Source organism: Pogonomyrmex barbatus, unplaced genomic scaffold (assembly GCF_055798465.1).
Source record: "Pogonomyrmex barbatus isolate J1 unplaced genomic scaffold, ASM5579846v1 scaffold12, whole genome shotgun sequence".
Taxonomy (NCBI): domain Eukaryota; kingdom Metazoa; phylum Arthropoda; class Insecta; order Hymenoptera; family Formicidae; genus Pogonomyrmex; species Pogonomyrmex barbatus.
This window is the reverse complement of record NW_028297108.1, coordinates 7,103,180-7,128,540: the sequence shown is the minus strand read 5'-3', so window position 1 is coordinate 7,128,540 and position 25,361 is coordinate 7,103,180. Positions and strand designations below refer to the sequence as shown.

Sequence of the window (25,361 nt, the reverse complement as noted above, 5' to 3'; positions counted from 1 at the left end):
AGCGACGAAATTCAGGGTTAGCCGCGCGGCGATCCAAACATAGAACCGAAGCGTATGTGGGAACACGTGGGAACGCGTTTCCATAAATATCTCTCCGTAACATCATACTCCGAATGCGGGATAAAAGAGAGAGAGCTTCCACGGAAGCTCCGCGTTCGTTAGTCCCTCCACCATTTCGATCCGTCCTCGATTAGTCTCGCGATGAGCACGAAATGAGAACGTTCGATTTCTTTCAACAATTTGAGATTTCAACGTAACAAAAGTTAAAACAAAATTTAGAACACACTTTAGAGTTTTAACAAGATTTAAAATTAGAATAATAAATTAGGAATAGTTTATATTTTTCAAAAAAATATGTTTTATATATATATATATATATATATATTTTTTTTTTTCGATCCCAAAGCATGTACGAAGCGTCACGTCTGTGCCGCCGAAATTCGATTAATTGAAGGAGCCGAGGAGTGCACGGAATTCATAGAACGTCGGGAACGAAATGCTTGGAGATCGACGTAATAAAATGTGCTCTCTTTCTGGCGGCAGGAGGCCCTCGTTCAGGAGCCGCCACATGTCCCTCTGCGAAAAGAGTAGCTCTTCCTCGCGTCATCTGCCGAGACGAGACGAGACGAGACGAGACGGGTATGGGACGGGATGGGATGAAACGAGACGAAACGAGATGAGACGAGACGAGGGACGGGGTGGGAAGAGAGGAGGGGACACATCGAGAAGGAGACGGCTGACGAAGAGAAGCAGAGAAGCCACCGAGAAGCCGAAAGCTAAACCCGCCGACGTGACGGTGGGTTGGCCGGCTATAGCGAGCCATCAGTATCAACAAACAGAAGCTTAGTTGTTACCACTGCGAGGGCAAAAGATTGAAGTGGATAGGATACACGACACGAAAATTAGCCTTGAGTTTTTAATCCAAATCTCGGCCTTTAAACCGATGCCCCCGATATTCGTGCTTTAGCCATTTTTTTTATTTAACTCGATTGATGTACTCGACTATACTTTTACATTTATCACTATCTCGGTATCGAGCATGAAAATATGGAGGTTCTCCACCTTCATCGAAACATTTCTTATTCAGAGTTAGTCAGCATAGTTTCGCGATGCACGGTGCAAAATAAAAATGCAACATCCGCCCTCTCGCTGCAATCATAACTTATTCAGCGTTTAAGGGAGCTCGATACGATACGAGAGACAGCGGGGAGAGATGTCGGGCGGGGGGGAGGTGAAGAAATCGGGCTCATAAATCACGGCATTTTCAGATTTCCTTTTATCAGTCGCTCTGTAACCGCACTGGCGGCGGTTCGGTTTGCGACCGCCGTTGACCCAACGCCATAAATATCCCCATTAATATTAACTTAGGCTTGCCTAGGAGGCGAGAATCGCGAGTGACCGAAACGGAGCGGACGGAAGAAAAAAAAAAGGAGGACCGTGGCCCGGGGGAGAACGGGGCGGGAGAAAAAAAAAATCTCGTATGCCCGGGGGCGAATCTCATATAGGACGCAGCTGGGAATTGGGCAGCGTCTCTCGAAAAATTCATGGAGGAGTCGTAGTTCCAGGGAGGAGTCCGCGCGAGCAAATCGCTGCACCTCCGCGCCCCTCCCGTTCCTCCGCCCCGAGAGGCATGAATTGATTACCGCTCGACGGATCCTCCGAATGCAGGCCGCCCCCGTTTTCACCTCGTGTCACGCGTTCCATGTGGCACGTTCTATACCACGGTTTAAGCTGAAGAGATGATGACGGTCGGCCGCAAAAAGCGGTGTCGCGAAAATTCTGATATCATTTTCACGCTCTTCCCACTCGAGATCGATATACGATATTGGTAATAACCAATGGTAACCACACCAGGTCTAAAACGCCAGAGGTCTAAAACGCTGGAAAAGGCCGATAATGAAGAAGCTAATATCGAGCTTCTTGCGCGATTTCATTCTTCAACGTCTATTAAGCCACACTTTCTTGCCGGTGTATCACGGCATGCATCACCTGTCATCGAACGGCGCGCGGTCCACGCTCTCTCGCCGTCTCGCACCGTTAGCGGGGATCGGTGATCGACGCAAGAAAACATAACGATATCGAGTCGCGAAGTGGAGCTCGTATATGTAAACGCGATATATGTAAACGATTGTAAATTAGATGCTGAGTTCACGAGTGATTATAAGCATTTTTTTTTTTTTTTTATTAGATAACGTCACGAACTCTCGAGTAATAATCAAGTATCGGAGCAGAGCAGCGTGAAACGGCACAATCGCGAATAAGGCGCGATTCGCTATAATTATCGTAGCTAATGTCTCGAACGCGACGCGACGAAAACGATCGTTAGGTTCTCCGTTAGATTCTCCCGCCGACGAATGCACGTCACCCGGAATTTCCGTAGAGTCTACCTCGATTACTCCCGGCGCATTCAGGAGCGAAATCGATGACGATGACGATGCCTTTTAAGCCTGCATTGGCTTAATTGATTTATTTCTGAGAGGGTCCAGCGTGCGAGAAGAGAGAGAGAGAGAGAGAGAGAGAGAGAGAGAGAGAGAGAGAGACGCCGCATTCGCCCTATTGGCCAACGCGAAAAGGGGGCAGCCGAGTCCTTCCGAAGGACTCTTTCACTCTCCGCAGCCCTTTCTTCGATCTTATCTTCGGAGGCATCGATAATTAGGGGCGATAATTACGGTGTTCCGGCTACTGACCTCTAGCTACCGGTCTTTCGGCGAGGAGAAAAAAAGAGGTGCCGACGATAATCGTTCCTAATGTAACGTTGTAATATCACGATGTCCTTGCCGTTGTCATTTTAACCGGCTGCGAATGATCGTTTTCGATCTGAATCTTTTTTTTTTTCTTCATCGTTGCGCGCGTTGCATGTCCTTAAAAGTTTCATAAATTCCTACAAATTACTAGCGCGAATGCAATGACGTAACCTTCCGACCGATCGACGTAAAGAGAATGAATGTTATGAATTTTTACGAATCCAAGGCGAACAATTAAAAGCCCATTAGATCCGCCACTTGTTATTAGCGTGGCATATGCTGCGCGGAAAGGTCAAGTGTCAATAGCACGCTATTACAATTTTTAAAGACGCTTGTTTCTCACCTCTAGACTCGTTTTACACACGTACTTGAGCATATTTGTGTTAATTTCATATTATACATTATGAATTTTACAAAACTTTATAGCGGCGAGAAATATGGAAATTTGTTACGCCCATACATAATTTCTCATTAATCATCTCGCTTTTTCTTCGTGTTTCACGATCTATCTCAAAATGTTTATTTTCTCAAGAATGTAACGGAAATGGAAGATAACATCAAAGTATCATAGACATCGAACGGTTCGTCTAGCGCTATTACGTAGGATACTTTGCGGTTTACACAGGAAGGCTCAATAAAAATTTATGGATCTTGAAGAGCCGAAGAGCCGTGAATGATCAGGAAGGTAACTTTTCGGCCGATCAGGACTGGTTGTTATGATTCGATTTTAATGCCGAGTTCACCGACGCGGATAATTGTCGCCATTACCTGCACGAGAGGGCACATTTACTGTCATTCATCGGAGAACTCGGGACGGACTTGCTTCGACCTGTCTGTGTCTAAACGGGTTCGTCGACAGGATATAGCAGGAACAAAGAGAATAGAGTAAAAGACAGATGTATCCATTTTCCAGTAGGAGAATAAATGTAAAGGTGAAATCGTGGAAGCCGCGGGTGAAGATGTCCGAACAGCACTAACATAATATAACATTGCATTCGTCATTGTTAAATTAAAAAAAAAAAAAAAATCTGCATTGATTTTCGTTAACCATTTACTAGAAAGTGTTCACCATTGTTACAGATACAGTATTTTTGTATAACGAGGTATTTCAGATTTAATTGAGAGAATAATTAATTTTTAAAAGTTGAAATGTGAGTTAAAGCGAAACGTCGGGCACGAATGGGGTATTGGCGGTATAAAATTGCACCGAAAATGTATGGTTCTGGGAGGCATATGGAGCTCGGGAACCGCGTGACTGTTCCACGTGGATCCACGACGGATCGGCATATTTTGTCGGGCCGGTTCCGACGCGGAGAGAGCGGCGGCCCGTACCTTTTTATCGTGGCCGCGGCGGTAGCTGGGCCCTATCGGATGTTTCCAATTTTCTGTTGGCGCTCCTGAAGGAAGAGAGAGAGAGAGAGAGAGAGAGAGAGAGAGAGAGAGAGAGAGAGAGAGAGACCGAGTCCGTCATACGGGATTCTCTCTTGTATGAGAAAGCGGGATGAACCGCGACGGAAGGATCGCAGAATGGACAGGCGGAAGGGAGAAGGCGAGAACGAAATGCGGGCACGAAAGAAAGAGGAGCATAGAAATGGGGGAGCGAAGCGGGAGAGGGGGGGGGGGGAGAGGGCGGGAGGAAGAGGAGGAGGAGGAGGAGGAGGAGGAGGAGGAGGAAGGCGAGCGCGTCCAACGCGGACATTCGTCACACGACATCAAACGCGGGTGCCGCCCGTTGGAGACTCGACCGACCGACTCTAAAGACCCCGGTCGATCAGCCATGAAGAGCAGAGTCTGACGAGGAATTGCAAAAAAATCGGGAAAAATTAAGGGTGGATCAAAAACAGCCTAGCCGTCCGACATTGTGCGCAACTTTGTTGCTATTCTTTATCGCGTTTATCGTCCTTGTCCTCGATTCACGTCGATTACGATGTTTATTTCATCAAAGCAAATGTATACGTGTCTTCATTAATACCTCGCCGCGCGTTAATTATACCTCGACGCAACTGCCGTTGCTTAATATCTTTATCTCTAACGCGACGGTCGCGGCTCCCACTTTTTGTTTAGCAGGTATACACACGCGAATCAAACAAAAATGCAATCGGCCTCGTCGAGCGGCCAGTCGAGAATTTCGTACGTTCATTCCGAGTTGCAATTTACAGTTGAAGCTTTGAAAGCTGCAACGCTCGCGCGGCGCACCAAGTAAACCAAGACCGAATACAATGACTACTTGGAAGAGAGAGATCCATTTGCGACGAAGAAAGATCGATTAATCATGACATGTAACGTGCTCATAAAAGCGCGCAAACAAACCGGACGGTAGGAAGAGGGAATGGTAGGGAGAGCGAAAGTGACATAAAGGAAAAGAGAGAGACGATCGACCTCGCGCGACGTAATGTCGTTGATCTCCTTCGGTCGACCGGATCGGCCGAAAGAGAGGAGGGAAAAAAAAAAAAGAAGGATAGTGATATAATGTAGATACGTGGCTGAAGATATATTAACTTTGTACTCCGACGACCTTGAATTATTGCACGGACGATGACGGGGCGGTAGCTGATATCTCGCGAGACACTCGATCACCGATCTACGTCGCAAGTCATCCCGATCATTGTGCGTGCCACGATGCTGGACCGGTAGCAAAATCAAGGACTAACCTTGCCTGAAACGCTTTAATCCGGTCTATCCGCCGCGAATAGAGTACCCTGACGATTCCGATATATCGTTTGATATCGTTTCAGCCGAGAGTCTAAGAGAATTTAATCTCGTCGAATCTATCGTATTTTTGCGGCTTCCCTCGAGAAATTGAGAGATACCAAGTGAGAGATTGAAATGCCACTTTTCTGGAAATTTATAGAGAACGGTTTTACGGTGTGCGTACACTCGTCTCGAAAATGAAGTAACTTGGAACGATTGCGGGGATTTCGGGATAAGCAAAATTACCATGGCGATCGCCCGACGAAAGGCAGTCTTTCCTAAGCGATGTTTAAAGTACGAGAACAACTGATCGGAGAACAACCTAACTCCGGTTTACGCGATTATATATTATGCTTTCGAGTTTCGCATTAAGTTCGTCGTCCGGCGAACGAGCGGATTTTACGACGGAAGATTTCGCGAAACAATCTCGTTCTCGAGGGAGCTTCTTGCACATCGGGAGTCGGCCCACGGTTATTCGCATAACCGCAAATAATTACCCGCCCGTTATGTACTTTTCAGTCACGTTATGGTTAACGATAGTTAAAAGCGGAGAGAGAGAGAGAGAGAGACATGCCTCGGGATTTATCACCGTCGTTATATTCCAACGAGAATCAACAGTTCCTCGCCGTTTCTCTTTCCTCGCACAGAGACGGTGTAGAGTTCTATCACAATTACACCACGTGAAAATCGTATGAGGCGACGTCAAAGGAGCGAAAGTCAAATGTGTTTATTACTATCGATTCGACGAGATTGCATTGCTCGGAGAGGAAAGAGAAAAAAAAGCAAAACGATAAGCCACATTTGTCATAAAAATTTGTCACGTCGGTGGTAATCAGCGCGATGGGATGCAGGAAGAAATTTTTCTGAAAACCGCAAAACCCATCGAAGCGTTTCAATCGGTAGAAACGTCGGCAGGTTGACTAAACTGGATTCTTCGAGGCAAGATAGCAATTAGAATTCGCAGCTAGTGCAACCGCAACCGGCGAACCAGTCCAGCGAGGAGGCCACGTCTCCTTCTCTTCCTCCCTCTCTCTCTCTCTCTCTCTCTCTCTCTCTCTCCCCCCTCCCCTTCCGCCCTCTTTGTTCTTCCCGAACGAAAGGATAGCGCGACTTGGGTTAACGGTTTTGAGACTCTGTCGCTCCGCTGCCAGAACGCTGTGCTGGCTTAGCTCACCGATTGCTTTCATAAAGTTAGTCGACTGTGAACCGAGGAATGTGTTGGAATCCTGGAATTATTCCACCGAACGAGAGAGCACCGAGAGGATTTTTCTCCGCGACGCCGTTCCGCAGACGGCCGCTCGCGAGCAAAAACCCACGAGGGGGTTGGACAGCGTTCCGCACGAGGAGTGCGAAAACAACGCGACACGGATAAACCTATATAGACGCGATATCATTGTCGCGCGTTTCTCGCGTATAAACCAGGCCGGCTACTCCGGCCACTGATTGGCGATAAAGTTGCAAGTTAACAACGATAACGAACAGATTGTAAAAGTAAACTTTCTTGCGGTTTATACGGAGAATTATACGGCTCAAGCATAAAATTTTTAAGATATTCGAGATTTATTTGCGCTTACACGTAGGAATTAGCGAATGATTCGCCGGGATGAGGCTTTTCCTAGGAGGGTAAACCACGATTTCTGCGACTTCACTCTCCCGAGGTTAGGAGGCTGCAATTAACACTTCTAATCTCAAATAAGGCATTTTCGGTTAATCCCGGGCGCGAAAACGCAGGTCTCGGCGTTATCTGCGGAGCCATTGCCGGTCCCGGTTACTTATCCATTGTCTCAAACTTAAGGGAAACAGTGGCTAGATCTTAAATCTAAATTGCATCTGTTTGTCACTGTCTGCTACTCAGGCGGAACAAACGTATCGTTGTAACGACAATCAAGACGTCGCTGCGAAGCATGGAGCCGGATGAATCGTAAAACATTAAACGACAAAACGTAGAATCTCAAGTACTTTTATATAAATTTGTCCGCATCCATGCATGTCATCGCGTGTGAAAGTAGATTTATAATAATGTGAACTTTACACATGCGCGCTGAATTTTTTTATAATTACATAAATAATTCTATAAAAGAGAAGACTCCTGTTAGTGAAATTTTCGGAAATTTGCAATTTAGTTTCTTCTATTTCGTAGTGAACATTTTGTCACGCATCGTTAATTCTTATGTTTTCCATTAATTTTTGTTTAATTTTTTTTTAATAACATAAGTGAAAAAATAGACTGAAAGGCTAGTTTTGTTAGGGTATTTAAAAATTTTCCCAAATATAAATATAAAAATTATTATTTTAATGGTCCAACAAAATTATTTTCAGTATCTGGCTAAATTTTAACGTATTTTAGCAAAACTATTTTTTTTTCATGCAAAATCGAAACTTACCTTTAACGTAAGTAGAGCTCCAGGAAATATTCCAAGTGCCGCCAAGCTCAGATTATCATCGGTAAGTTCGCGTTCGCCCAACATTATATGTTGATCGTATGGCCCAGCGCCACATATTTGCATCGTCTAAAAAGAATCAGAATTTTCCTATCTTATCTATCGATGCAATCAAATCGAATTATAATTCAATAAAAAAATAATCTCATCAATTCCTCAATAAAAATAAACAACTCCATAATTAAAAACTTTCGAGTACAAAATTAGAACTTTCGTATTATTTTAATCTCGTGTCCAGTTCCAAACAGAGATATTTAGACATTTTAAATTTCCTCTTATGTCTTGTTACGTCAATCATAAAGATTTTTCCAAAAAATAGATACAACCTAATTATTTAAGTCAAGAAACAACATATGTACATATGTACGCTTTTGTTTCTGACGACTTTGGGATTCGTAGACATCTGAAATGTATTTCAATAGGTGAACACTGAAGCTACTCGCAGAACGAAGTTTGCAGCCTTGCGGAAAAACGAAGAGGGAGGAGAGAGGGGGGGGGGAGCGGGGGCTATTTGAGATTCTAGAAGTGGAAGAGTGCGCGAGACGAGCGTGAGCCCTGGTAATTGCTTAATTTGTAAAACCCGCGTAATGTTGCGTGGAGGGATAACTTGCGCCGCTGGCTTGTCCTCGGCGTCCGAGGCGTGCGAGAATCGTGTAGCTCGCTTTCTGTTTTACGATCGTCGGAGTTGAACTGAACCGAGCTGTGCCAAGGAAGAAGCCCGGCAGAAGGAAGGAGAGAAGAGGCATCGCGAGGGCGCCGGAAAGTGACTAAGGGGCTGATCGCTGGGTCGTATAAAAAAAGATGATGATTATGAGCGTACGCGCAATTGGAACTCGCGTTCCATCAACATACAACAATTACTCTTTCGTCCAATTATTCCCTTAAAAAAATAACGTAGACACAGGTATAGATCATGGATTGTCACTATCAGATCTTGCCCGAGATCGGTAATTTGCATTACGTCAGAATAATTCTCATATATCGTGTTTATTGGACTTCGTACAAGGGGGAGAGAAGAATGACAGAAACGAGAGGAGCAAGAAGAAGAGGTGGCCAGGGTCAAAGAACCTCGAGGCTTCCTCGTTAAAGGAAGGCGCCCAACGAGCGCGATAAATAGAGGTGGGTTTAACAAGGTTGCGAGGCAGCGGCAGGAGGCCGAATTGCCCTGAGGTTGAGGAACTTTTGATATTTACGGATCAGCCGCGTGTCGCACCCAAAATCATGACGGATGTATTAGCTCACGGATGTAATCTCAATATCCGCGATTGATAACGCGAGCTTTCTAGAACTGAAGAATTTTTCTTTCTCCTCTCTCTCTCTCTCTCTCTCTCTCTCTCTCTCTCCTCGATAGTTTCTACGATTTACTTTCCAATCTATCCATGAAAAATCCGGCGTGGCCGTTTGTCCGTGTTTTTGTCAGCCGTAATTTCCCCGTGAACGCTACTATCCGCGTGGACGAACATTTTTTCGTTCCGATGCCATTGCGTCCGTGCCGCAATGAGAGTAAGAAAGGCGATCGAGCGGTACCGAGCGGCGCGGAGAAAAAAATGGGACTGGTGACACGGAATGTGCTGGAAAGTAATATTTACAGGCGGCCGCTTCATAGGCGTTACACCGCGATTACGTAAAACTATCCGCGCACCGGCGAAGATCAGCGGCGGCTGCTATTGGTGCCGATTTGCTTGCCCGCTAGCTCCGCGACGTAACTGCATTCGACCATGAAACTCAAACATTTTTATTGGCGACCCTTTTTGCACGACGGCAAAAAAAAAAGGCAATGCGAGTGCGCGGCGTGACTCGCCCGCATTTTTGTCAAACGCGAGAACCGATTCGCGAACAGTGACACCCTTGAATCGTGACGCCGCGGGATTTTCCAATGAGACAAAAACGCTTCGTTCGCTTTCAAAGTATATCATTTTTTTTTTTTCTAATATTTTTGACAAGATTTCGTTCTTGCGGATTACGGTAATTAAGGCGCAATCTTGGCAGATCGAGCGATCTATTTTGATCGTTGACTTTTTCGTCAAGCGAGAGACGAAATCAAGCCGAAAGACATGTGGGCTGTAAGAAAAAAAAAAAAAAAAAAAAAAAAAGAAGAAGAAGAAGAGACAGTGAATGAGAAGAAGAGATGGGGTTTCGTATTTCCATTGACGCCGACAGTCTCTCTCGCGGGCGGGTATTAAAAGGGGACGCGCGTTCCACGGGGTGAAAGAGGCACGAACAAAAATTCGAGCCCGAAGGAGAGCTGGGTGAATAGATAGAGAGGAGGATCGCGCGCGTAACGGAGAGAGAGAGAGAGAGAGAGAAAAGTGCGCGAGATGAAGAGAGACCGAGCCGGGAGAAAGAGTCAAATGGAAGGTTGAGTGGAGCGAAGTGGAGTGAAGTGGAGTGGAGAAGTTGGAGACCTGTTATTAGCGCGAGGTTTATGCTCTTTCGGGTTTTTGCCAGTGGCTCCGCCAGAAAGAAGGGGGAGGAGGGGGAGGAGATGGCTACGGCCTCGCAATATAAATACGCTTAATAGTTTAAGCACACTGCCGGAGCCCGAGCATATGCTAACCAGCCATAACTACGCTTTACTACTCTTTCGTTCACCACAAGTCGGAGAACGGTCACAACCGGACCGGAGATGGCCGAGCCGAGGGTTGGCGGGCCGATCGGCTCCGAGCAGACGTGGTTCTTCCCATTTCCCATTCCCGTTTCAACAATAAGAGCTCGCCCGTAAAATACTTGCGCCGCAAATTGATTGATTATCCCGCTTTCGGCAGGTGGCGAGCGCAAACAGATCACAAGATATCGGACTGATTTTTCCCGATATCTTTCTCGAAGCCGTCTCACTAAACAAGTAGTTTGCCGTCATGTTGCTCCTAATGATTTTCGTATTTCTCTACATTTACATTTCGCCAACCTTTCCAAACGTTTCATTCAATTTTTAGATTTAAATCGAATATAATTTTCTACAGGTAAAAAAAGAAGTTTGAAATTTATCCAAAACATAAGATATTTTATCATATTTACGGAACAAATTGTAACTTTGTAAATATGTTAACAAAATAACACACTTACCATTACTTTGAGTTCTTTCAACGTAATTTCAGAAGACACTTTGAGCTCGTGAGATCCTTTTAATTTTCTCCTACTTCGTGATGGCCGAGACTTCTCCATTTTCGGCTTTTTTGATGCTACCTGTGACAAACGTTGGAAATATTCGATAAATAAAAAAAAAGCGTCTAACTAAATGTGAATAAGATAAAAATATTTCTCTATAAAGATATATTTATCTCTTAATATTTATTTCTCTTAAAGATATATTTATGGAAATAAAAACTTTTCGTTTATTCAACTTTAACGATGCGTTTCCCACTTTTGATATATACATTTCCTAGTAAACATGAATAAATCGAATATAAAAAATATTTAACATAAAAGAAAGTAACAAATATAATTTAGTTAGTGACATAAAGACGTGGTTCTCCACAATTATTTCTAAATCAACATGAATCAAAAGCGAGCTACGTAAAAGGAAGTACATATCTCTTAAAGTCACTTTGAGAAGAGACGTAATAATACTTATTATATCGTGAAATGCGTGAGATGGCATCAACTCGTCGTTATCAGTTGGTATTAATCTGGAAAGACGACCGCTTCCAGGACACTCGATGACTCGGCACGTCGGCCCATTAACAAAATTTCCTTGTCGTTCGCCCGAACGAGCCAGTATAACTCGTTCATGCATAGACACACGATATAAAACTTTCAATTTCTCTCAAAAAAAAAAAAATCAGGAGCATTACTATTTTACCAATGATAAATCGCGATATAATTCGTATTATCTCATAAAAATTTTATGTAATAAAACTGATACCAAAGCGACAAATAAATTTATCAGATAATATATGCCGAACGTTTGACTCGTCTTATTCATTATCTAATCTTATGTTAATAATCTTTAGTCGTATCGGAATTTATTAAATAAATAATCAATTGAAAGAATATTTTACCTCGTAATCGTTATTGGTTTTAGATTCCTCGTTTTCATCAATACATTTGACGTAGATTGTCGCCCTATCGTATTTCAAACTTTCCAGACGTTCCTGTTCAACCTTTGCTAACATGCAAGCCGTGCAAGGTCCTAAAACAATAGGAAATACTTTATGACGTTTGATTGACGTGTGTGCAAAAATATGATATTTTCAAAAATATCTACTATTTCTTTAAAATGTCATATAATATTTTCTATATACTTTTACATTTCTTCTTATATAAATTTTAATAATTCTTCTCTTTTTAATATTTAACAAGATTTAGGAATAAGATTAACATAAAATTTATTCCTAAAAATACCGCAACCTCAATAATAAACAATCCAATCCAATAATAAACAAAATATAATCTCTTTTACGAAAGACTACTACGTTAGTAGTAGTATCCATATCGAATTATCATTTCTCTAATGTCGCGAGAAAGTATTATCCCGATCTTTAATTTTAACAATACAGGAACTTAAACCCGACGCGACGTCACTATTAACACCCCCGGGGGGATTTCAGATTTCGTTGCCCTCGTCGAGCCCTCATCGAGAGAGCACCGGGACGGCAGTTAGAAAGTCGAGTTAGAGGGTGCGCGTCGGACGGGTGGGTGGCGCGGCCGATGGTCGGTGGTGGCTCTTATCCCATGTATAATAGATTGCTTACGGCCGGTGAGATTAATACAGTAATTAATAATATACGGTGACCAGGACGGTGTAAGAAGCGGCCATTGTTGCTGGCCGGACAGCACAAAAAGCGCTTCGGCCGGTCCGGAGCCAAAGCTCGTATCCGAGCGTTACGTCATGTTCAGACAGTTTTCCGGCGGTGGGAAACGCGAGGGGTGGAATCGTGACCCCGGCTGAATGCGAATTCGCGTCCACCCCGCGTACCGCTAATTACCGGCTCGTAGGAGCCAATAAGAGAAGAGCCGTAAGAAGCTGTTTGCCCATTAACGAGTCGAGGAGATTAACGCGGAGCGTCTCGTTCGATATACTTTCTCGCGGTGACGCGAGAGGAGAAGATTTCGTAAACGAGAAGAAAGAATAAATGTTGATCGTTGATCGTCACCGCGTGCAAGCGGGGCGAATTGAAAACGACGAACGTCCCCGTTCACGCAGCGGCGAACTAATTTCCCGCAACGGTAACGAAGGATAGGACGGGAAGGACGCCCGGCACGCCAAATGAATTCGAAGGTCCTCCCGTCGAATTCCTAATTACCCGCCGGCGCGGGGATATCCGTGCGATAGGATCGTTTGCTATCGGATTTAATCGGAAATACGAGAAGCTTAAGCTAATGAGAGATTCGCAGAGAGTCGCGAATGCAAATCTCTTCCGACATACTACAGAAACAGTGTCTATATATCGAAAACACTTTTCCAGTCAAGAGGTCCCCGAGATGAGCAACTCGCAGAATTCAAGGCAAGGCCGATTACATTTCGCTTATATATATTATATATTTAACTTCTTGTAAGAGTATTGTGCTTTCGTACGAAAAGAACATCCTCATGAAGCTACATTTCAAGCTCTCTCATGAACGTTTCAAGAGTCAAGCAAGTTGATTTTATTGGCAAATAATACACGAAAGTCTGCGGTGGTTTCTGTAAGGCTAAAGATCGATGCAGGTCTAGTGTATTTCCCTAAAGTGCCATCGAAGAGCAATCAAACCATAAACGAGCGTCGAAACGGAGCGGAGAAACTTGCGCGATATCGACGGAAGAAGTTTCGGGAGTTCCGACAAAGAGAGTTGGATTCTTTCGCATTTTATTTAGACCCGGTTAAACAGTCCGCGCCAAAAACTTTCGGATCTGCGACGTAAAACTTTTGGCAAGCGATAGATGCATACAATCGCACCGCAAACACATCTCCAAAGTGTAAACATGAACAACAAATATAATTATCGTCGTTATGAAACATTAATACTGTAAACAGTAATTAAATACTTTTATCAAAAGAAATGTTTATTAAAATAATATTGAAAAAAATAATACAAGATATTATAACATTTTTTTATATAATACCTTATATTTATTTTTTCAATGTTGTTTTAATAAAAATACTATATAGATATATTTGATTGAAATGTCCAAGTCTCTTTTCCTTCGGACGTTGATAGGCTGAACAAAAGTATCCTACTAATCACGCTTTGGACAATTGATGATCATCTATCAAGAAAAGCAATCACACTGTGATTAAATACGTTGAAATAAGCAGCTGAATCGATAGGACGAGGTCATTTAATGCGAATAGTTAGAGCGACCGGACGAAGAAGAATCCTGAAACGAAATAGAAGTGCTACTAACTGTTTGGGCGTTAATTCGAAACGAGATATTGATACTATGGATCGTCGTCAAGGGATTTGAATTCCCTTCGGAATTTTCATTACGACTAAATCATGTTTATGTGTCTGTTTAATTATAACCAATTCTTAAAAAAAATTTCTAAAAAATTTTCTCTTGAAAAATAAAATTTTTTGCGATAAGTGTAAACGTATTGAATTATTCAAAGCCAAGATCGAGGAACGCATCAAATGTCGGAGGAAAATCGCTCTTCGATCAAAATCGAAAGCGCGTTAAGCGAAAAGACATCGGGTTCGCTATTATATTAAAAGGGCTGAACAACTTTCATTCATAACTCCCAAGTCACCCCGTGAATGAAAGATTGATGTTCCCCTAACCGTCGTGACTCGACGACGAGAACCGTTCACCCTTCCCGAAATATGTTTCGAATTCTTCGGAGTTTCCGGGAGAGAGGAAAGAAGAACTGCTCGCCCTAGTAAGTAAATAATAATTTTCTCCGTTTTGCCAACCGTATTATTAAATTAATATTAAACAAAAAATGTATTATTAAATTAATTAAATTTCACAATGAACGGCAATGAAGAGAATATATTTTATATAGCAGCTAATAAGCTAGTTGTAACAATTATACAGTACACTATATATAATTAAACGACACAGCCATTATACAAAGATAATAAGTAAAATGATAATAAGTAAATCTTCTCATCTTTAGCTTGGATGTTTTAAGTTTTTGAATCAATTCACTGATAATTGGCGGCTAAAATCAAGGATTCTCTTAAACGTGCCTCGGTATAAACGCCTTCGACGTTGCAGCATCAACGTCGCGGTAGCCGAGGAAGATCGACCGTGGTAATAATGATTTCACTAACGAACGTCTTCGAGAGCCACAACAAAGTCGAGATCTAATCCTCTTACGGGATGACACCGAGTCGGCAACAGCTAGGGCATTACGCGTCTCTCTTCCGAAATCCGCAAAATGCGATTGTCACCCTGCGACGCGGAAGATCGAGAGAGAGAGATTGTCTCTTGCGACGCGTTCGCAAATGAAATACCTCCGCGATATCGTCAACGAATTCGTTAATTAAACGTGAGATGTTTCGCTTCTACTTTGCGAATCGCCGAATTCGGCGGCAACGCACAACAAAGTGTGTCAGCCGTAACTAACGAGCTTCGATTTTCCTATCTTTAAAATTCGTTTCTCGAATTATCTCGCGAATGGATGGCAAGAGCTAATTTTTAATCGGAGAATTTGTCACGGAGCGAATTAATGCCTCCTCTTTTATACACGAATGGAATTGGAGTACACACGGAAGCATACACTTGAAAACTTTCCGTGATAAAAGGGGACAAAGGGACTAACTCGGATGGCAGACAAACGCGGCGGTTTAAATCAAGCGATATAGACGATTAGACACCTCCAGATTATCGAGGGTCTCCTTCTGACGGGATCGGAAGATGCGTCCGAGCATCGTTGGAAGAGGGGATCTGAGAGCGAGCCTTATCCTTGTTTTATCTTGTTTTCCACCCAACCCCTGTCCCCGTTCTCCAACCCTCGTATCGCAGTCCGCGCACTCCACCACTCCGCCGGAGGACGGAGCATCGGTCATCTAGGCGCTCCATTTAATCCTGAAGGAAAAGGACCCCCCGTAGGTTCACAGACAAGTGGGGATCTCCTTCGGGATAACAGAAGCATCGAGGGAGAGCGTTCCGAGAGACTCAGCAGCAGGATGCGCTAATTCGTCCCTGCGAAATTTGTCCTGCCCGACTTTGCTCATTTCCTGCGCGATTACGCGAAAACGCCGCTTTTTCCGTTCCCTGCACGCTAATGTTTTCGCTAAGCCTCCCTTTTCTTATCTTATATACTGGTCGTCATGAAAAAAAAAAAAATATATATATATAATGTGTGTGTGTGTGTGTGTGTGTGTGTGTGTGTGTGTGTGTGTGTGTATGTGTGTGTGTTCACAATAGCGCTGATCAAAAATTCAATTTTTGGTTGGAAAAAACAATGTGACTGATATAAGTAGTACAAGCAAAGAATTAGTTCGATGTATTAATCAAAATATTTTGCCACTGTTTGAAGAATTGTTTCCTCTTTTAGAAATAATAGAATAAAATAGAATAATCGGATCGCTTCGTTCAATGTTGATACCAACTTCGTGATTGATCACGATTACTTTTCCTGTTTAGTAAAAACGCGATTAGCAATGAAGGAGCGAAGCTCCCCGTTGAAATAAATCCTTAATCAAACGGCAATGCCTGCCGTTCTCGTGGGCAACATGTCTCGTGGGCTGTAAGTTTTCGAATGAAAAAGTTCCGGGTGGAAGTCAGTATCCATTACGGGCGCAGCGACTTTGACCGCACGACAACGCGGCTCATAAGGGTATGTTCATTGGTCAGCGGATGTATATATTAAGACGTGTCCGGCGCACTTGTCGCAGGGTGGGGACAGGGGGCTAACAAATGTCTCTCCTGAATCGTTTGACCCCTTGGTAAGTTCAACCCCCTCAGGAAACTAAATCTCGAATCCAGGTCCGTTTCAGCCCCCGCCCTAGCCGCACGTTTATGGAAGGACGGACGGTCCGCTGCAACGTAGGCGACCGCATTCTCGGGGAGGGAACTAATCAGCAAATTCGTGTTCTAAATCTAAATCGCCGTCCGAATATTAATTCGAGGCCGGTCTCTCCTACCGCCATCGCCACCGCTACCGCCGCCGCCGCCGCCGCCGCCGGTTTCTGCCCCCGTCTGTCTGCCCCGCATGCACGGTTTTCTTGGTCTCGCTCACTCGTTCCTCATCGGTTTTGCGATACAAGCAGTGCCGTACCTACGCCACAGACATTCCTGATTTGTGGCACCCGACTGGCGCCTAAGCGAGATATTTACCAGCGACGTTCGGAGAAATGAAACAACGAGCAGCACCGTGCCACTTGCGTTTTTTTTAGAATCAGCTTCAATCCGGCGCGTAAAGCCACTTCTTGGAAGATAATCGCGATTTACGCAATTGTCGATACGCGGCTCGAGGACAGATCTCGTCTTTCAACTTTTATTTTTCGCCGTTGGAAATTATTGTCAATGGCATCGATTATACATGAAGAAATAAATGTGAAGATTTTAAATTAAATTAGGAAAGATATGCGACATGATGAGTTGTGATTTTGAATCAAAGACTCAATGCAAGAATAGAAATCCATAATTTATAAGGTTCGCTTAAAGCAGACTTGAAGCAGATTTTACAAATCACGAAGTGAATCTTATAAATAACCCACCATTTGGCTTACAGATCATAAGCTTTGATTGCTTCAAGTTTGATATTCGCGAGATTCAACTAGCGAATAAGATGTCTTATGTTGAGATGCGGATTTTGCTTTGCCGAGGCAACTAACATCCCCTCCTCCTTTCCCGCTTAGATTTTCCAGCATCACCGTCGTCATCGAGTCGGTCGGAGGAGCACGGAGGCGCAGAGGGTGGTATTCAATCGCGTCACCTCCGGTTCTGTCAACTAGCGAACAGGCGGTCTGCGATGGGGGGAGGGGAGTATCGGGGGGTGGCCGGGTGATTGATACGAGGTTGGACGGTGCCTAATGTGCCTCCACGATCGAGGGAGACGGTGGACAGAAGGGGAAAAAAGAGAGCGGGAAAAGGGGATCTTTGGAGGCTTTAAGAGTAGCACGATCGTCCGGCTAGGACTCGTTAGTCAGGGCCGTATCAGTCACCAAAAGCAACCCCCATTTTTTGCGCTTGGCAATCCGTCCCTCTCCCTTTTGCGCCCATCCCGAGACCCTTCATGTCCGCAAAGCGCGCCCTCAAAATAAGCTGGATCACTTGTTTGTCGGCTTCTCCTCGCGGTCTTGAATATCATCGGCATCGGAAAAGTAAACGATCATAAGGAGATAAATTGGTAAAAATTGGCGAAAGTAAGTTTGTGAAAGTAAAAATGCATTAAATATATTAAAAAAATTTGCAGAAACTTTATACATACGAATCTAATATGTATCATTATCCCGATACGTACCGCGAGGAGAAGCCGAATTATGGACCATTTGTTCACAAAAATCGTCGTTTTAACCCTAAACATCTCCATTTGCCCGACGGTCTTGTCGGTGTCCCGATCATTCGTGATACCGGCCATTCGATTCGCCGTCAACGAGAGGCAGGGTCTTTGCAATTCAGATGTTGTCGTCGGCGGCAGCGGCGACGACGGCAGCGGCGACGGCGGCCGCGTAGCTTCCCGTCGTTCTAAAGGAATCGAAGGAGCGCCTTGACAAATGCCCCGGAAAAAAAAGGTGGCGCACTCGCGACCGGGAGACGGACAAGACAATGGGATGTTTAGAGATCCCGGTCCTTCGCGCACACGATAAACGCCGCGCGGTCTCGGTGGCCAACACGAGGCGGGACGTGAGCGTCGTACCCCTTCTCGCATCACCGGTCCCCCGGGTGTTACCGTCGGAACCCAATTTGCCTGCCAGACGGCCGACAAGGATCGCTGGTCTGAGAAAGCGCCATGACACGTGCCCGAAGAAACTTGAATGAAGATCGCTCCTCGGGACGCACGCACGCGCGTACGCACGCACGCACGCACGCTCCTTTTTTTCATTCCGATTTCTTCTCCCAAATTTGCAGGAGTATTTTTATTTTCGCCAGATTGTCTCTTAAAATTTATAAAAAAAATTCGTAAAATTTATAAAAAAAAAAATTTACCTATATGCAATTGGAAACGAGAAGATCGAATGAGAATCGACGAAACGAAAGCGTCGAAGGAGTAAACACCCCCCCCCCCCCGAAGACGGCACACCGCGTGAAACAGGGGGCGAGAAACTTCTGAGAGGGCCATTTGCGGCCGTCTCACCCACCGTATCTCCGGCGTGGCGTTGCTTTTTCTGCCAGTTAATTTTCAGGATACTTCTTAATTATAATGAGACACTTTGGGGCCTGGAGGAGAAGCCAACTGAGAAGATGGGAACGGAGGGGGATTTATGTAAATCGGCGGCTAATGTCTTCTGGCATTATTCCTTGGGTTAGGTTGGGAAAGAGGCGGAGTAGGAAGCTCATGGTAGCGACACACACGTACGTCCTCCGTCTATCTGTATAAGATATATTGCTGAACGCGATCCCGACCGAGCGTAACTTTTATATCACGGTTATTATCGGTGAATATCTGACGCATGTGCGTCAGAGAGAAGTCGTTCGACAACGAAGTTCCGCGAATCGAAAAAAAAAAAATAAATAAATCCACGGTATAGCGGTATATCGTGACATTTAAGAGTATAGCTGAAATCATCTTGCGGTCTACAGCTTGAACAATCCAATGAGCAATCCGTCGCAGTCTTTTATCCCTCGCTCTACAAAAAAAGTATATACTCACCGGGATCCGTCTGATAGTCATCGCCAATCTTCTTTATAATAATGGGATAGTCGGCTTCGTAAAACTGCATGAGCTTCGTCCATTCCTCCGCAGTTACTATACTATACCTGCAACAATTAGATAATGTTCCGCTGCAATTCTGATCAGGAGGCAAACTTGCACGGTAAAGCTTTTGATATTTATAACGAAGTATCCATAGAAACACGGGGGAAGGGGGGGGGGAGAGAGGGAGAGAGGGAGAGAGGGAGAGAGAGAGAGAGAGAGAGAGAGAGAAAGAGAAAGCGCGATTGGACGAGAGACGTATTTGCAAGATGGAATTTGCGATTTTCCGACAACGCCGTAGAATCCGTAATGCTTTTTGCATCGTCTCCCTTAATTATACCGCAAATTAGAAATTTCTTGCTGTGCCACGGCTCCAGCTTTTTGCCCTTGCAATTGTTCGCTCGATCCTGGCATGGTTCCTGAACCCCATATCGCGAGAGAATCTCACGTTAGTATGCAATCAATAATATTTCGCGAACTGTCGCGCTATTAATATCCGTAATTTTGGAACTGTCTATCCTCGGAATAGCGCCGGGAATATACGTCGATCGCGAGTTATCGTTAATTAAACGAATGAAATTTCCATCATCATCATTACAGCTTACACATTGCAATTTTCGATTAACAATATTCGTCAGCAGACTCATTCGTTCTTCGCAAGATTTGCATCTTGTGATGACTGATCCATAATAAATTTTTGTAAAAAAAAAAAAAAGAAAAGAAAAGAAAAGAAAAATAATAATAAAAGGCACATGTCAATGATCGATCAATCAAACCTGATTAAGATGGTCGCGCGCGCATATAGATGGTAATCGACACGATCGTTTGTCCCTCGGTAGAACGGTGGACGATTATACAGCGACGCGATTCGCGATACGAAAGCGAAAGAGAGGCCCGACGGTACGAAACGATGATGACTCGACCGATAATTAGTTGCGCGACATTAATTTCGATTCAGCGCAATATGCCGCGCGGTCTCATTTGAATTTTCACGGGGGCAAAAACGCGCGGACGAGCTTGTCGTCGCTCCTGTGTGTATTTGCCTAACGCCCGAATAATGGTGGATGCATCGAGGAGAGACGATGAATGGCGGAGAAGAGGGGAGAAATCAAAGTAGAAAAAATATATACTAGCCGGGCTACGCAGCGTTTCGCGAATTTCCCTCTCTCTTTCCGTGCATGTTTTTCCCGCGCCATCTTCAACCTGAATAATAACGCGATCTTATATCTCTGATGTAGAAAAAAATTATATATAGACCTTACGAAATATATTGCCAGATATTCAAAATTGTATAAAGTACCGAAAGAACAGGATAAAATAATGTAGCGATTAATAACTAAAACATTAATACGAATTTATGTACTGAAAGTTAAAAGCTTTACGAAAAAGTTTTGAGTAATCCGCTTTTTGTCAAGTCTCCAATAGATCTCTATACATCGCATTATATTTAAACTGACTACACTTTTAGATTTACACAAAGTGTAAAGATTATTATATTACGTGGGAGGAAACAGTGAATATTCGCAATAGATACCAGAATCACTGTCGGGAGAAAGGGGAGGCGAGAAAGGGACAAGATGGCAAAAATGATTTTTTAACGGTCTCACCGTCGAGGCGGAGGAAAAGCAGACGACTTAAGCCGCCGGCTATCTTAGGCAGATAGTGGACAATGGTTTAGCATAATGGTCGGGGGATGTTGGATGGCGCGTTGGCCCCGGGGGCGTGCGAGTGACATTTTCGCGTATCCATCACGTCACGGGGGCCGAGGAACGAGAGCGGAGGCAAGGAGAAGGAGAGAAAGGCGTGCCAGGAGGTCACGCACTTTCGCTTTATAATATAGTGTCCTTCGAGAAATTCCCGTCGAGGAAAAATACCCGAAACCTCGGAGAGCTACTCTCCGTGTCCCTCGAGCGATCGACTTCATTCCCCCCTCTCTCCCCCCCCCCCCCCTCGAAATACGATTCTCCTCTATGGGCTTCGCGCGCGGGTGTAACGAGGCGTGTAACGTGTATCTCAAACAGATATGTCCTCCGAAAGATATACAGCGGGTACTTACAGTTCGTGATTAATTTTGGGCGGATGTAGGAATCCTTTATGCGCTTCGCAGAGAAGCGATGCGTTCTGGATGCCTGCCGGTGGTGTTCTCGAATAGATTTCTGCGTATCTGAAACCGAGAAATGTACACGAGTACGTTAACTAACTGTTAAACTAAATGACACTATTGTCAATATCATACATAGTTACATACGGTAAATAACGCGTTTTACAAATACGATAATAAGATAAGGTATAATCCTTGATATTTGTCTTATAAATCCTTACAACAAATAATATTCTACTCTTATAATTTAAATAATTTTCGTAGAATGCATGTGCTTCCGAGTTTGGTTGCTCGTGTGACAAAAATTCTCTGTCGCTGCGAGCGAGTTAAATGTTCTCGATAATGCGAGCCCGCCCGTGACATTTTACGGATTACGAACCAGAAAGACGACAACGAGAACGACGACGACGGCGAACGTTTCCTTCGGGACTTTCCGGAGGTGATGTTTAGGGGACGGGGTTGTGCATCATTTTTCACATACCACAAGGGGGCGGATGGTTTTTGCCATCCCCCTGGCCGACGACCATCCAGATAATGCTCTTAAAGACGGATATCTCTCGCGAAACGAGCCAGGTACGTTGTCATACGACTCTACCATGGGAATAGACGGAGCTCTCTTTAAATTTGTGATGCCGAAAAATCAGATTTACAAATCAAACACAACTTTGATCAAAAAATCGCAAATTAACTTTATTATTTTACTGAAATTAATTAAAAAGTAAAATTTCAAAATATTTAACGCAGATACCGCAACTAATTTGAAATTCTAAAAAAAGGGGAAAAAGTGTTTAGTCAAAGCAAACCAGATGTTAAATAATTATTTTGTTAAATTATAATAATTATAAAATATAAAGAACACAGATTCATGATTCCACTTGTTCATATATTTTAGAATTAATCTAAGCAACAGAAATGAACGAAGTTGTCAGCGAAAACGTAGAGAGAGGATGATTTCCTACGGTCCACAAAGGAAAATAGGATGAAAAATATCGGAGATATATCGGAGTAGCCAGTCGGAGAACTCGTGAGGTATCGACGCGCTTTGCGGAAAGGCGAGCCACCCGAAGCCGTAGTTTAAAAATGTCCCTTTCCCCACGTACCCCGAGCACCCCGAGCACCCCGGGCGCGCGTTTTCCAGAAGCGAATGCGCGTATTAATTATGAGCCTTGTTCAAACAGTAGAAACAGAGGAACGTCGCGCGCGGCAGGAGCGAACGGAGCCGCGGAGGGTGGTGGTCACCCTTATTACGGTCGAAGCTGGGTCGAACACCCCCCCGGTTTCTATGTCCCTCCGTTTCTCTCTTTCTCTTCCCGTTTTCTCTTTCTCTCCCGTCTGCGTCCCCCAGCTTTTTTATTTCTGCTTCGAGGCTTTGTTTAACTTCTGTCGCGAAATTTTTCCGCCCCGCAACGATTATTGCTCCCCGGAGATCGCGGAGATGGAGGAGGAAAACAGGATTCGGTTTGCGGCTTTCCTGCCTTCGAACGACGAAGGGATGCGACGTATCGGACACGCTAGCTGCGCGCTTGGAAAAGCGTTCGGAAAAAATAGGTATCTTCGGTAAAGAATTAAAGTCGAGTTAGTTTCACTAGCTTGTGAATCATCACGTCTTCCTTATACTTGTACAAAAAAAAAAAAAAAAAAAAAAACGAAAGAGAGAAATAAGAATAGAGAATAGAGAACTACGAGCAAAAACGTGCGAGTTTGGCGAGCCCAGGAATGTCGGTTATACTTGAGCAATTATAGCTGCTCCTGACACACGGAGAACAGTCATGGTGAATTGTTAGTCGACTTCGGTAGCGAAAGAATTAACGAAGGCGTTGGTACAGCAGCGGCAAGGTCCGAACGAACGAGTTACGGATCGTTCGACGGAGAAAAACAGTCGAGCCGAGTCATTGTGGTTGGCAACTTATTGTTCGATACCGGTGCATAATATCCTGTTCTATGCACGAACGAACCTAGTGACAGCATCATTGTGGATGGCCTTAATCAACCGAGACGGCCGAACCTCGCGCGGTAGTGGGCCAGTCCTTGCAAAAGAAAATGAATCATTACACGGATACAATCCAAGATTATAATAATGCAAGAAAATATGCCGAGGAAAGTGTAGATGAAAGAAGTTTTGACACGATTCATTAATTAAATGTCGACGGAAATTCTTTTTTTTTTTTAATTTATTTTTATAATGTTATTTCCTACATTCCGTAAAAAAATAATACGAAATGTGTATTTTGTAGTGCAAATAGTATCAGAAATATTGTACAATCTATGATTTTGATCAAGAAAAGGGTATTGAAAAAACACAAAGGGTATTGAAAAAACACATTATTTTACGTGATTTAATTTTATATTTTAATTTCTATTTATATTTTCTGTAATTTATATATTTTTTCCCATTTTTTTCTACATGAGTTTCTAATATTAATCCAAATCTCTCCAAATCTCTCATCATGAATGCAGCTTTATCTCGCTTTGATTCTACTCTCATCTTTCTGTTCGTGCGCGCCAAGAAAAATTCGTTTCGATATAATCCGTCTTTCTCTCGTCTGGCCTTCCTTTCGCTCCTCGCGCGATCGTTCGCGATCAACGAAACGAACCGCCTTTTATCCCGCTCCTTCTCGCGCGCGCATTCCTCTCCAGCAGAAATAAATCTTATGTTTTCGCGTATAAGCGGCCTTTTAATATCACCACCCTTGATTTACCGCCGCAGACCGTGCATCTCCACGCGTAAGAGAGGCCGAGAGCCAAGCTCCCCGCATGTTCCGCTGACATTTGTCTTCCGGGCAACCCCGAGAGCCAAAACGAGTGTCCCTAGGCTTTCCCTGATTTAGCGCTTCTCCCGTCAGTATTTGACTAGATGATTCTCGATCTCTTCGGAGAGATTACCGCTCTTGTCAACGAATTATTGGCCGCGTTCGGGGAGACGAACTAATGGATCGAGACAGGAACGCTTACATCAATCGAAGAAGACTGATTTACGTTTAATAAATTTATCAAGCGTTAAATTTCAGTAAATATTGCAATAAATAGAGCTATAATTTAAACTGTAAAAAAAATAATTGGAACTATAAGGTTAATTATCCAGAGTTTGCACTTCATTATATTCTATTGTTGCAATTCCATATATACGGTTTCATGTATATTTATTTATTATTCATTATCCTTAACAAAAAAGCTGAAGAAACGCATTTCTCAATCTTTATACTTGCAATATCGAGAATAAAATGTCAACAAGATACGACGAAGGATAGACGGACGCGCAGCAAGATGCATCCTACGCGCCCGTTGCAGCATCCGGTTATGCAGCTCCGGACGCCGAGTGCATTGGAGCGTTGCGGTCATTACAAGAGGGCCCCTACGTGTCCGTGGTAAAAGGTCCTCGGTGTGTCCGAGTATTAAAAAAGGAATCCTAAAAGAGAGAGAGAGAGAGAGAGAGAGAGAGAGAGAGAGAGAGAGAGAGCCAGTCGTCAGATAGATGGCGAAAGAGCGGGAGAAGCGGGAGAGTGTGAGAGGGAAGGGGGGAAGGGTAGAGCAAGAGAAAAACAATGTTGCTGCCGGTTACCGCGGGACACTCGGGGAAAATAAGAGAACAACATTGCGAGCCCGCGTATGTCCACGCTGATCATGAGAAACGAACCGACGCGACGAGACAAACCGTTGA

At 44.0% G+C, this 25,361-nt stretch overlaps 1 protein-coding gene across 3 annotated transcripts in view; it reads right to left on the bottom strand.

Moving 5' to 3' along the window:
- LOC105431272 (ubiquitin carboxyl-terminal hydrolase 48) overlaps positions 1-25,361 on the bottom strand; it is a 51,615-nt gene that overhangs the window by 12,449 nt on the left and 13,805 nt on the right. For 2 of the 3 annotated variants that reach the window (XM_011645358.2, XM_011645359.3), the window contains 5 exons: positions 21,659-21,766; positions 19,561-19,667; positions 11,875-12,005; positions 10,940-11,059; positions 7,820-7,945 (listed from right to left, as the gene is read on the bottom strand). In XM_011645358.2, coding sequence (XP_011643660.2) covers positions 7,820-7,945; positions 10,940-11,059; positions 11,875-12,005; positions 19,561-19,667; positions 21,659-21,766 — 592 coding nt within the window. Of the gene's footprint in view, positions 1-7,819; positions 7,946-10,939; positions 11,060-11,443; positions 11,637-11,874; positions 12,006-19,560; positions 19,668-21,658; positions 21,767-25,361 lie in introns of those variants that run through there. The other variant, XR_016138165.1, reaches the window with a different exon arrangement.